This window comes from Vigna umbellata, chromosome 1 (assembly GCF_029865625.1).
Source record: "Vigna umbellata cultivar VRB3 chromosome 1, Vumbellata_1.0, whole genome shotgun sequence".
In the NCBI taxonomy this organism is placed as follows: Eukaryota; Viridiplantae; Streptophyta; class Magnoliopsida; order Fabales; family Fabaceae; genus Vigna; species Vigna umbellata.
The window spans coordinates 23,055,478-23,068,337 of record NC_142165.1 but is presented as its reverse complement, the minus strand read 5'-3'; the positions used below and the strand labels follow the sequence as shown (position 1 = coordinate 23,068,337).

Sequence of the window (12,860 nt, the reverse complement as noted above, 5' to 3'; positions counted from 1 at the left end):
TAATAATCTTTCTGGTGCTTTGTTGTTCCTCCATGCTCCTCGTGGTCATCATTGGGTTTGACGCTCGGCCCCACGGTGGGCGCCAAAATGTTTCTGTAGATATTTTTGGGACCGAGAGACTAACCTGCTGACGTGTCTGGGCCGCTCGCTCGCTTCCAAACTCCTGCTATTGGTCAATCGATGTTGGCACAAACCGATCGGTCTCCTTCTTGACGAGGGAGGATGTACCTGCAAAAGGTACTCCGACGCCCAAGTTAGGCGTGTGATTTGAAGAGCCTCGGCTCTTGGTTGAATATTTAGTGAATGATTATCACTATTGAGTATTTGAGAGTAACGTAGAGTAAATAATGCGTAAGTGGAACGTACCTGGCTTTTGGCCCTGGCTTTGTATTTATAATTTATCTCATGGATCCTGAGTTGATATAAGCCCAATAAAATATAAACAGAATAAGATATAAACAGATTACCTGAATATCCGGTTGGTTGTTTGTAACCACTCGGTTAATATTTTATACTATACAGAATTAATACCTCCGACAGGCTGGAATAAGCACAAACTGTCAAAGAATAGAAACCGATTATAATTTATAAATAACCTAAATGCTTATTTCGTCTCATGTTAAAAGGTGAATCTTTATTTAGTACAGTTTTAAAAATGCATCTATTGAGTCTCAAAATTGTAAAAGTTGTATAAATGAAGTCCCCTCCATTAAATTAGCTTAAACGGAGTTAACTCCGCACTGACGTGGCTATAAAATCTGAATTTTTTTCTTTCTTCTCTGTTGTTCTTCCTGTAATGCCCAGTACTGACTTGTTGAATGGATGTTCTTGAATCGGATCAGCGCCAACCTCTTGCTCACACTTCGAACTCCCTCTGGCCAGCAACATGAGCTCATACGCATCCTCTTGCATTCGTGGCTTAATCTCATCACCTTCTTCCAAACCAGAATCTGATTTGCTGCAAGAAGTGCTTATTCGGCCCCTCTTGGAAATAATGGACCAACCCCTGAGAACTCGAGAGAGATCAACGGTCAAATCATCATAAAGGGTTGAGGAAGAAGTGGAATTGGAGGAGGCACCAATGATCGGAGCATTGCTTTGAATTCGCCTTCGTCGCCCATTTTACAGATCTCTCTGGTGCCACTAAAGTTGCCATGGAGAAAGGTGAGAGCTCCGCCTCCACATCGGAGCTAGACTCCGACGACAACCACCACACCTACCTCATCGGCCTTGGCCAATGCTCCTCCTTCCTCGCCTACCACATTCAGGATCCACCTAAAGCCGTGTGGTCCGCCGACTACCACTTCAACAAAGCCACAGATCTAAAGATCCCTTCCACCATGGTGGTAACGTTAAGGTCATATCTGGCCTCCCCTCCGCTGTGAAGGTCATATGTGGCCTCCCCTCCGTTCGTGCCTCCCTACATGGCTATGAGAACATGCTCAGCAAATCCAAAAACTATTAACATTATTATCTTTGAAATATTCACTATAGGGACATACACGACAACAAGCACAATCGAATGGGCGGTGACAGAACTTCTGCAAAACCTAAAGGTTTCAATGTAAGAGGAAGCGTCAGGGGAGTTAGGGTTTGGAAAGTACTGCGACGGGGAAAGGAGGGGATCGGAGTCTGCCAGGGTGGAGACAATAGGCGGCGAGAGCAGGTGGTGGTTCGATTCCGAGAAAGTGGTGAAGGCGCTGCGATAAACAGAGGAGAAGGTGGATTTTCCGGTGTCGTGGTCGTGGTCGTGTAGTGCGAGGTTTTCCATTTGGTCTGGCGACGCCAATAGAGGGTGGTCATCGACTATGTGGTTCTCGGAGCCCATCATTATGGTTATGAGAATCGCAATGGAGCTTGCAGTGAATCGGCGAAGCAAGCCCGATGAAGAAGACGTTAAGAGGTTAGATTAAAGAGAGGTTGAATTTGGGATTGGCATTAGGGATTTGATAGTGTCAGAGAGAGTGTGTGTGGGAGTGTGAGGTTCTGGCTAATGTGCGCTGGGAGGTGATGATTTGGAATGGTGAGGTTGAAGAAGACCATGCAGGGACCATAAGAGTGGCAAAACTGAGATTGAGAGTCACTGAAAATTGAAATCAATGGCAGGTATATTAAAAATGAGATTGGAAGAGAGAGAGAAAGCTGAACTTATGAGAGAAAGAGAAAAATTTGCAAGAGAAATATCACGCCACGTCGTATTTAACGCCGTTATTTTAAACTTAACGGAGAGGACCTTATTCATACAATTTTTATAACATAAGGATCCAATGTCTTCATTTTTAAAACCGGGTACTAAACAAAAATTCACCTCTTAACATGGTCACGAAGTAAGGATTTAAGCCTTTATAAATTATAAGCTTTTACTTTATTTTGTTTCGCACAAGAGGTTCAGACCTACGTTCAATCTTATCAGGAAGGTTCAGACCTACGTTCAACCTTATTAAATACAATCATACGTTCAAATAATGTCATCTCATTATAAATAAAATATTAAATATTTTATTTAACGCGTATTTTTGTGAGGTTGGTCAGTTGAACCACCAAATTTTAACCTTCTCAGGAAAAAGTTCTGGAAAAAGAACTCCTATCAACGTAGGAAAAGGTTCTCAAGCTCTTAAGCTTAAAAGGGAGTCCCTACCGTTCGTTTCTCAACATGGGAAAAAGCTCTGGGGCTATTAAGCTCAAAAGGGAGTCCCTCGATCATTGTCCAACGTAGGAAAAGGCTCTCGGGCTATTATGCTCAAAGGGAAGTCCCCACCGATCATTGTCCAACGTGGGAAAAGGCTCTCGGGCTATTAAGCTCAAAAGGGAGTCTCTACCGTCGCCCAACGTAGGAAAAGGATCTCGGCCTATTAAGTTCAAAAGGGAGTTCTTACCGCTCGTCGCTCAACGTAGGAAAAGGTTCTCGGGCTCTTAAGCTCAAAAGAGAATCCTTACCGCTCGGCCTAAAGAAAAAAGTTCAAAAAAGAACTTCTAGAGCCTCTGCTCAACATAGGAAAAGGTTCAAAAGCGAAATCACCTTGACTAGAGCGAAAAGAGGTTCAAAAGCGAACTCCTGCGTGGTGCCGCTCGGTGATTTAAAAGCGAAATCACCTCGACCAAGAACGGAATTACCTCCCATATAGCCTTTGACAATCACTCTTTCTCGCCAATTTAAATTTGTTCGGCTTATTTAAATCCCTTCGCACGTGCAAACAACTGCTCGGGGCTTGGGGGGCTTAATGTACTATACCCCAGTGACCGATCGGCAAAAGAGAGATCCGTAGCCAAAATAATCAACCGTCCGTCTGTCTGGCGAGCGCAAACCAGGAAAGGTAGATATCATTAATGGATAATTAATACGTTTAATGGTCATATTAAGGACGAATATACGGTATTTATGAGTGATTGACAGATTATATTGCCCAAAAATATACTACATTAATGGTTAATCAATGGACTTGATTACCACAAGTCCTATAGATATACATTTGGTATCAAGGTACAAATATCTTTGACTATCATAATAAAATAGTGACCTCTTTATGAAACATATCTGACTTGAGTGTCGGAGTTTCTTCTGCAAGTCAACAACTTATCAGAGTGGATTGCGTTCTCGAAGAGAATTGAAGATCGAAAAAGAGTAGAGAAATGAATGACGATCGACCCTTAGACAAATTCAATCGAAACAAAATTCACACTCACTTACCTTCAAAATCCACTCAAATAAACAACAAAAAATTTACCTTCAAATCCTCTCAAATTCATTCAATCACTCACCCCCAAATCCATTCAAGTAAACAAGGGCTAAAGAATGATTTTGGAACTAAGATAGATGGTCAAAAGTTGTCTTTAGATAATTATAAACTTATCTAGAACTTCAAATAATCATAAATATGATGATGAGTTGAAAAGTAGTAATATGGGAGTTTAGGTTGCTTTTAGGTCCATTTTAGGAGTTTTAACCGGTAAAATCTTGGACAAATGATTTTATAAGTAAAGTTGTTGTTTAGTGGTTACCTTGAGGTCATTTAGAACTTAATTGACTAGTTAGTACATTGAAAAACCTAGTTTAAAACATTATAGTTATGATTCATAAGTTGTGTAGTATCTAATTTAAGTTATAAACTTATTTTTGAATCCTTCAGAATGTCTAAAATGTCATTTTAATAATTTAAATAGGTATTCGAGGCAAAGTTAAATGTAAACAATAATATTCATATTCGAATTCAAATTGTTTCTTATTTTATTCATATTCAAATTCTTGAAACTTTCTTAATTAAAGTTTACACGATAACATTATTCTTTCTTTTTTTTTTTATAACAATGAAGATATTTATATAGGTAAAACATCAACAATATGGTATTTTAAGGAAAACATTTTAGTCTTTTTTTTTCTATTTATATAGGTAAAATAATGTGGTGTGATTTTTATTTAGTTATTTATTTTTACGAAAAAAATGTTTAAAACGAAAGTAATGTTTTGACGATTTCATTAAGTTACATTTATACTAATCTTATATATCAATTTTTTTATATAAAAAAATATATTTTTAAAATATATTTATACATTAACTTTAATTTTAAATTTCATTGATTTAGTAAACAGTCAATTTATTTCCACTATCTCAAATTGTTCTTATTTATCTTTATTTAAATACATAATTTTGTTTACCTTTTTTATCTTTCAATTTGGTTTTTATTTTTTAAATTAAGTTTTAATAACTTTAAAAAATAGTCAAAACGTTTATATATCTACGTCAAAACATTATACTTATACAATTTTAAAAAAAGTTTTTATTCTAGTTTTATTCGAATATAAATAATTTAAACATACTATTTAATAATTTCCCTCTCCTTTCACCCATTGATTATTCTCACACTGTTTCTCTCAACTTCAGACTCGTCCATTTTCATTCCAGTTTCCGCCATTTGTGTTTCTCTTCCTTATGGCCATGGCTCTGCACCTCTGTGTCACTTTCAATTCAACCACTTCCAGTTTTCCTCAAGGTTTTTTCATTGACTCGAACACTTTTCTGCATCGCATTTTTTCTCACAGTTTTAACTTACGCGCAAAATTTTCAGGTAGAAAATGCAAGTACGAAGGCCAATCAGTGGTATGAACCATCTCCCCCTCACAATTCACGCTTCAATTTCCTAAACCTAACTGCTTTACTTTCAATACGACCATCGATTGATAGTAATTGCCAAACAATTTTGTGCCATCGAAAAAAAGTACAAAAACTGTTAGGGTTTACGTTGGATTAGTTTGGGACAAACTTAGCAACGGTTTTTATTTTCTACATTATTAATCTACTCAATAAAGAAATTCATTAAATATGAATATACATTGGGGAAGTGAAACTCTAAATTTGATTAGAGAATGTTAGTTTATATACTATAGGCAACTACTGTCAACTTGTATAATCAGTCAAACTTGTACAACTGTAGGTTTCTTTCATTGTATATGTTATTTTCTCAGCTGCCAGTTTATAACAGCATCTTAGACATCCGTGTCAATACTCTTTTACATAACAATTAGTGAGATCAGTTAATAAAAATATTCTGTTCAATTTCAGTTTTTCCCTCTCTTTTCTCTGTTCATGTTCTTTAAGAGATAATATCAATAATAGTGTGCCTGCGGTTTTGCACTTACGCTTTTGTCCTTCAATTTATTGTTTGTGAAGGGATAAACTCTCAATTTAGTTCTTGAAACATAATGCTCTCTCCTAAATAGTCCTTAAAGGCTTCTAACTAATAAAATTATATAAGTGTGCTCCTAATGTATCAGAAATTATGTGTCTCCAATTATTAAAAATAATCTTCAAATTAATCCCCTCTGTTAGTACAATGTGTTAACTTAGGGCTTTAATTGATGGATATCCAATACGTTATGGAGTATTTATATACTTTGATTAGTCAAGGAGTATTTAGGAGAGGAGTGATAATTGAGGAAATAAATTGACGGTTTATTAGCTTGTGAAAACAGTGCTAAAAAGACTTGTGGAGGGTTTATCTTTTTATCTCTAATGTATATTACTACAAATGGTGAAAGCTATTTCCTATGAGATGTGGGCTGCCACATTGATGTCCAGTCCAGTCAATATCCCGTAAATGAGATAGGATCTCTCTAAGTTGATGTTGGACGTGTGGGTGTTGGGGTTCAAGTTGGAGAAAGAGAATGAACTGCACATCTGAAGAGGGGTGGTGCTTCCAGAGGATACAGACTGACGTGCCATTGGATTCCCAATTGGTAGCCGTACCTAGGGATACAAAGAGTAGAGGCAATCTGGTCATGATCTGGATGGTCATTCATGAAAGTACCAAGAAGACTATTTTGGTTGAAAGGAAAGGTGGGAATCCTCATAAAGGTGTTCAGTGTTTTCCTGTCAAATTGGATGATCTTCCCCTGCACCTTGGCATGCTGCCCTCCAAGTCATAAACATTTGCATAGAACTCTTTCACCCGCACCTCATCAATGTCCTTAGGGAGGTCCCGGACGAGGTCCCACATAAAACTCTCATATAAACATGATTAAATACCCATATTTGTGTATTAGGGTTGACATTCTTGCCTAGCAAGGCCTAAAAATTGATGTTTTTTGACTTGTAACTTGTTAGGCAAGCCATATTTTCATCTAACGACTTGAATACTACAAGTTTGGACTATCATTTCCGTCCAGCGAGCAGCTAGCTCGCCCAACGACTTAGCCTAGCGCCCAGTGGTGGTTTTTTGGTCGTTCAGGGTGATCCATGGCAATATAACCTTATAGGTGAGTCGTTTCTTCATGTTTGCAGCGCCGAGAGCGATTCTAGTGCCCCCGGTGTGGGTATTTGTCTAAAAATCATTCTTTCTTGTCCAATCATGTTTCCTTGAATTCCAGCTTGTGTTATTTCTTGCTTATTTCACACACTCAAAATAGATATTAGAGGTAAACAAGCATAAAACAACTGAAGTACAAAACAATGCAAAAACAAGACAAACTTGAGGATTAAACAAGATAAAAACTATGGAGAAGTTGATTTTATTCAGAAAACTTAACACCAATAAAAGGTAGAAAATAACATTATCATGTTCTAAGATGGGGTTGCTCAATATACATTCCCATATTGTGTGTGTGTGTGTATATCATTTAACAGGGTTTTGTTATTTCCCTATTATCATTTTGTTAAGATTCCACTATGCTTGTCACTTGTTTATGTGTGTGTGTGTGTATCATAATAAAGTGGGACAATTTTTTGTTGTTCTCTCTCTTTTTTTCGAGGTGCTCTTTCTTTTATGAAGCTTTCATTTAGACTTGAATAGTAATTCTCTAGGTGAGGCTGTGTCGACAACTTCATTTTCTCATTGGTGTGTTGTTTAGTAGTACTAGAGTGTCTCTTAGTTATACTGATTTAAGGAAAAACAAAAAAAAACTATGTTATATCTACTTATTAATTTTGAATTTATAAATTGAGTTTGAGTGTAGAGAGCACTTCCTATACGTATATTATCAGTGGGGAAGAAGCGATCACCCGGACTTCAACTCATGGTTGATGAGTATGTTGATAAGCTCGGGTACTATTGCAGTGTTGAGGACGTTCAAATTCGGACAAATCCTCGAAATGCACGGTAAGTTCAGTTCACTGAGTTAGTTTTATTTGAACACAGTTTCATTTTTGTCATGCTTTGGGTGGTGAATGTGAGTACCAAATTAGTATTGTGAATGTGTGAGTGTGTGTATGCTAGATAGTACCTGTAAGTTTTAGTTACAAATAGTTGTACTGAGGAATTTTTGTTGTGTTGTCTAATAGAAAGGATGGATCATTTGTTTACCTTATAGTGACCAAAGGGCTCAGGTTGATGCTGAAGATGAGGCAGTAATGAACCTTATAAGGTCTGATGATTGGGTATAGTCTCCAACATGCATCAATTTGAATTACAGTAGTAAAAAATTTGTTGTCCTTATTTTTACTTTTAAGTATGCTGTTTTGTTGAGATGAGAAAGTTAGTGCAATAAAGGATCTGCATTGGCGTTTAGAAATGAATAATGTTGCTTGGTGCATGCTTATACAGCTATAGCTTATACGAGTTAGATATAATTATAGTCTTTAAAATTAAAAACAAATCACAGTTTTAGGGACTAAAAACAATTTAAACTAAGTTATAGTAATGCTTCCATTTGTTCTGTTGTTTCTTTGAATTGTTTGAATTTTTCTCCTTCTTTACCACACTTTCCTGAAGGCAAACAGATCTGATCTCTATTTGAAGCCTTCTTTATCCTTGCCAAAGCTTCGTAACACAATTTGTTGTGTTTCTATGCTCTGGTTGTCTTATGTTGCTGGAATAGTGGTCTCTAATTGGGCACATTAGTGCCAATTCTGTATCTTGTTTTGGTTGCTAACAGTCTTAATGTACTTACCCATGGTATTGGAGCTAAAATTGGGTTCCTTTTCTTCCCAGGAATATTTTCCACCGCATAGTCTACTACACTCACTTTTAACTTAATCCAATCCATCATTCTATCCATTAAGATTTATGTCATGTTTTAATTGCCCAGATTGACATTGTTCAAATTTCTGCGAACACTGTAACAGTGTCTACATTAAATTCTTGCTTGAAACTCAAAACCCACTTTATTTGCAACTCATATTTTTCATCATATAGGGCATGTTTGGTTTAACTTATTTTAAAGAAACAATAGATTACTATGACTAGCTTTCCAAGAGAGCTTCTGAAAAGTGATCATGTCATCAGAATTCATTTAACCCAACATGCTAAAGCGTGCCAGTTACAGAATTTTAGATCTTTGTTTTATCAGAAAGAATCTGTTTTTTCTTCTCCTAATTTGGTTTTATCGGTCATGTACCTGCTCGTATAGGTTGTGATGTTGGATGAACGTGGGCTAGACATAGGATCTGAGCAAATGGCAGAGTTGGTGGGTGATGCAGGAAATACTGTAAGAACATTTTGTAATTGATCTCTGCCGTACATTGAAATTTGTTCAATTATGGGATTGGTTAAGTATGCTGGCTGGCACTATGATGAAATAAAGCATTATAAGTTATCAATCATGTAACAGACCATTGATATCCTGTCTATATCTACATTGAATACCTCAATTCTGTTAATTGTTATAGTGAAATAATACGGTTCATATTTATCACTCTTGGTAGTGCTTATATCAATCATTTTGGTGTATTTCTATCTTTCACGACCTTAGTTGATTGTGAATTGACTTCTCACTAAAACATTTTAATAGCCACCAAAGTTATCAAATCCACTTTTGATCTTTTTTGTAAACTTGCAGGTCACGAAAGCCTTATAATTTGAATTTTGTCCTGTTGTGAAAAACCGTCATCTCAAGCTGGCCAAAATGGCCTCTCAGTTTTGAACTCCGGAAGTGTGATTTCTAGGCCTTTAATGCAACGCAAGTTCGTATTTAATCTTATTTAGTATTAAATGCTTCTCAAAAGTAGTATCACTAGTTTTTGTGTTTTTACTTTTCCAGTTTACTGCGTTGTTTGGATTTCTTTTTCAAGCCAAATCTGTTTTATATATGTTTGTGTGCATGGCGTCTATGTACATTCTCTTGTGATTTTCATTCATGCTATAGTTAGTTTGTTCTTTTTAATATGAAGATACCTTTGAGCAAAAATTTAATGTTAAATAAAAAATATATTCATTAATTTCTGCTTTCTTAAAGGGTGCTTCACGGATATCTTTTTGTATTGGTGGTCCTTATGGTCATGGAAGAAAAATAAAGGAACGGGCTAACTTATCAATCAAGTTATCTTCACTGGTCTTAAATCACCAAATAGCATTACTTGTACTCATGGAACAGCTTTACAGGTATCTATACGTTAATCTCTTAATATTATATTCTAAATTTTTTAATGTTGGACTAATTATACTAAAGTTGTAGCACTAGGTCTTCATAATTATCTAAATGAATTGATCATATTCTATGTCGCTAACATCAATATTTGACTTGTAGGTCTTGGACAATTTTAAAAGGACAAAAGTACCACCATTAGATATCCTTCTTAATCTTCGTATCTATATGTCTGTTATGACCAATCGAGCTTTCCTCTGAACCTTTTATCTCTTGTCTTCTATTTAACATAATTTCCTTTTTTGAATTTTGGGTGAAAGACCGAGTTGTCTTGTTATGTGTGGTTGAATTTGATTATATAAGTGTGTATACGAAGTGACGAGAAAAATTGGTAGGTGGTGGTTGTTTTTTTTTGTTTAACTTGTTCTATTATTAAAGCGGAAGGGTGTTTCAGTTAGAATTATTCTAAAATCAATCGTGTCACAGTAGAAGAAATTGTGTTTAAAGTTATCACATACTTTATCTAGAGGTTAAATTGTTCGAATTTGCTTTGGAAGTTTTCCCAATTAGAATATGACATTACTCTTTTGGCATATGACCCTATCCTTTTTGGAAAAACTTCGATACTATATTTAAACTCTAATGTTATAGTTATGAGTAGAAAATTAGTATAGGGGTAGTTGCTACCACAACACATGAATGCACACTACCACTTCAAATTATATATTCTTATATCACGAGGTCTCACTCAAACTATTTCCATTGACATCCTTCACTTGTCAAACGACAAAATGGATGTACATTTAAAAAAATTAAACACATCATGTATGGATGCACGCATTACCAAAATTATTAAGATTGTGTTTGGATGAGGAAATTTAAAATGATAATTCATTTATTTGAAAATTTTAAAAGTTTTTATACTAAAATATTGTTTGGATAAAATAAATAGAAAAAAAATTGAAATTTAAGAAATTTTAGAAGGTATTTTAAATGTATAAAATAAAATAATTTCAAATTCTTTAAAAAATATAAAAGAATTGAAATTTCATCCATTTTCACATCACTTATGAAGGTTAAGTCGAGTCACCTCAGATTGAAGACTCAATTAAGTAGGTTCGGGTCGAAGGATCAGTTGAGTTGACTTGAGTTAAATACTTAGTTGAGTTAGCTCAAACATAAAGTTAAGTCGGTTTGAGTCAATGATCAAGATGATTTGATGTAGCCTATAGGTTGAGTTGATTTTGTGCAAGCCAAAAGGTTTAGTTAATTTGTCCTAAAATGATGACAAGTTGAGTCGGTCGTGATCGAAGGTTGAGTTAATTCATCTTAGGATGAATGATGAATTAAGTCAATCTAGTTGAAGGTCGATATAGATTGAAAGTTGATACTAACTGGATAAGTTAAAGGTTAAGACGAGTCGATTCAAACCAAAGGTGTAGGCAAAACAATCGAGTTAAAGATTCAGACAAGTTGGTATAGGTCGAAGGTCAAGACAAGTTGGTGCATGTCAAAGGTTAAGCTAGTTTGACACAAACTAAAGATTGAGTTAATTTGACTTGCACCGAAGGTCAAGACAGACAAGTCGGCCTAAGTCAAAGGTTAAGAAAAGTCAGTCCACGTTAAAAGTAGAGTAGAGTCCGTCTGAGTTGAAAGTCAAGTTGAATCGACTTGGGCTTAAGATTGAGTTGGTCATGGTAAAAAGTTGAAATGAGTCAGCTTGGGTCAAAGGTTAAGACAAGTTGTCTCAGGCTTAAGGTTGAGGTAAGTTATCCCGAGATGAAGGTCGAACTAAGTCAAGCCACACTAAAGGGTAAAGTTGAGTTATCCAAATATTTTTAAAATATATTTTTTCCTTAAAAAAGAAATTAAATTGTTTTGTCCAAATAAGAAAATTGAATTCTAACATATTTTGACCTACAAGTCTATTGAGATAATATAGTTATAGTCAATTATTACATTCAATATAGTGTCCACTTTAGAGCTTGGAATTCTGTCATAGTTTAATCCTTAAAAGGTGCCTCATTGCATTGACCAAGTGGATCTTCCCTTGTTTCTCTTTGAAGTGCAATAGTTTTCAACTTGACTTTTGAGAGCCTTATACTTTGCCTTAAAGACTCTTCAATGCTTAACTCAATAAGAGAAATGATTTGTACAATGATAATTAAGGGTATAAAGTATGAATTGAGTACTCCCTATGATAAGAAGTTATATTTATAGGCTTCCTAGACCATGAATAAATAAATATATTAAATAGTGTTGTCAAAACGGGTCATCTGGCCCGACCCGACCCAACCCATCACAGATTGGTTACTTAGTGAGTCAACCTAACTCAACTTACTTATTAGCGAGTAGAACAAATTCGAACCCGACTCAGCCCACCATAGGTTGGTGGATTAAACGAATTGGCCCACTAACTAACTTAATTATAAGTTTTTTTTAAATTAAAAAAATTATAATTTTTTTATAATTCAAATCTAAATAAATTTCACTCTAAGATGATATTAAACTCCAAAGACAATTCAAAATATAAAAAAAAGTAACATACAACTCAAATGTAATCCAAAAGCAAACTCAAAAAGCGAATAAATAAGTTTCTAATATTGATATTTTTGTGTTACTTATCCATTTAAAAGATTAGAGCCTTGAATGGATAAAACTATAATATTTTGCTCTCTTGAAACATCTTCTTCTTTATCCTTATTTACAATACAATAAAAAAAATTTAACTAATAATATTGAAACAAAAAATAATAAACAAATAAATTAAACTAAGTGGTTTGGTGAGCCAACCCAGCTCACCATGGATTCAACCCGAGTGAGTCGGGTTGAAAATTGACTCGTATAAAAAAATATTCTTTTTTCAAACCCAACCCGATTCGAACATGTGGTGGACTGGTTTGGTCCGTGAGTTCTAACCCATTTTGACAGCACTAATATTAAACAAATTGTATTATTTGAAGATAATTAAGTATTATATCTTGAAGGCATTAAATAATCAATTATTATATATAATATCTTTGGATAATAAAGTATTATATCATAATATCTTAGAGATAGAATAGAA

The 12,860-nt window shown here is 35.1% G+C and overlaps 1 protein-coding gene across 1 annotated transcript; it reads left to right on the top strand.

Annotated features, from left to right (window-relative positions):
- Positions 1-4,835: 4,835 nt before the first annotated feature.
- Positions 4,836-10,187, top strand: LOC124831277 (methyltransferase). Its single transcript, XM_047305216.2, has 7 exons — positions 4,836-4,989; positions 5,065-5,096; positions 7,448-7,590; positions 7,802-7,868; positions 8,840-8,917; positions 9,665-9,810; positions 9,956-10,187. Exons 1-7 carry the CDS (start codon positions 4,929-4,931, stop codon positions 9,993-9,995), a joined length of 567 nt encoding a protein of 188 aa, XP_047161172.1. The 5' UTR covers positions 4,836-4,928; the 3' UTR covers positions 9,996-10,187.
- The last annotated feature ends 2,673 nt before the right edge of the window (positions 10,188-12,860 follow it).

Bases quoted from the DNA above. Each gene is read 5' to 3' on its own strand.
- LOC124831277 (XM_047305216.2), top strand. From the start codon at position 4,929: ATGGCCATGGCTCTGCACCTCTGTGTCACTTTCAATTCAACCACTTCC. The intron at 8,918-9,664 runs GTAAGAACATTT...GCTTTCTTAAAG, and splicing joins TGGGTGATGCAGGAAATACT to GGTGCTTCACGGATATCTTT. The intron at 9,811-9,955 runs GTATCTATACGT...TTTGACTTGTAG, and splicing joins CTCATGGAACAGCTTTACAG to GTCTTGGACAATTTTAAAAG.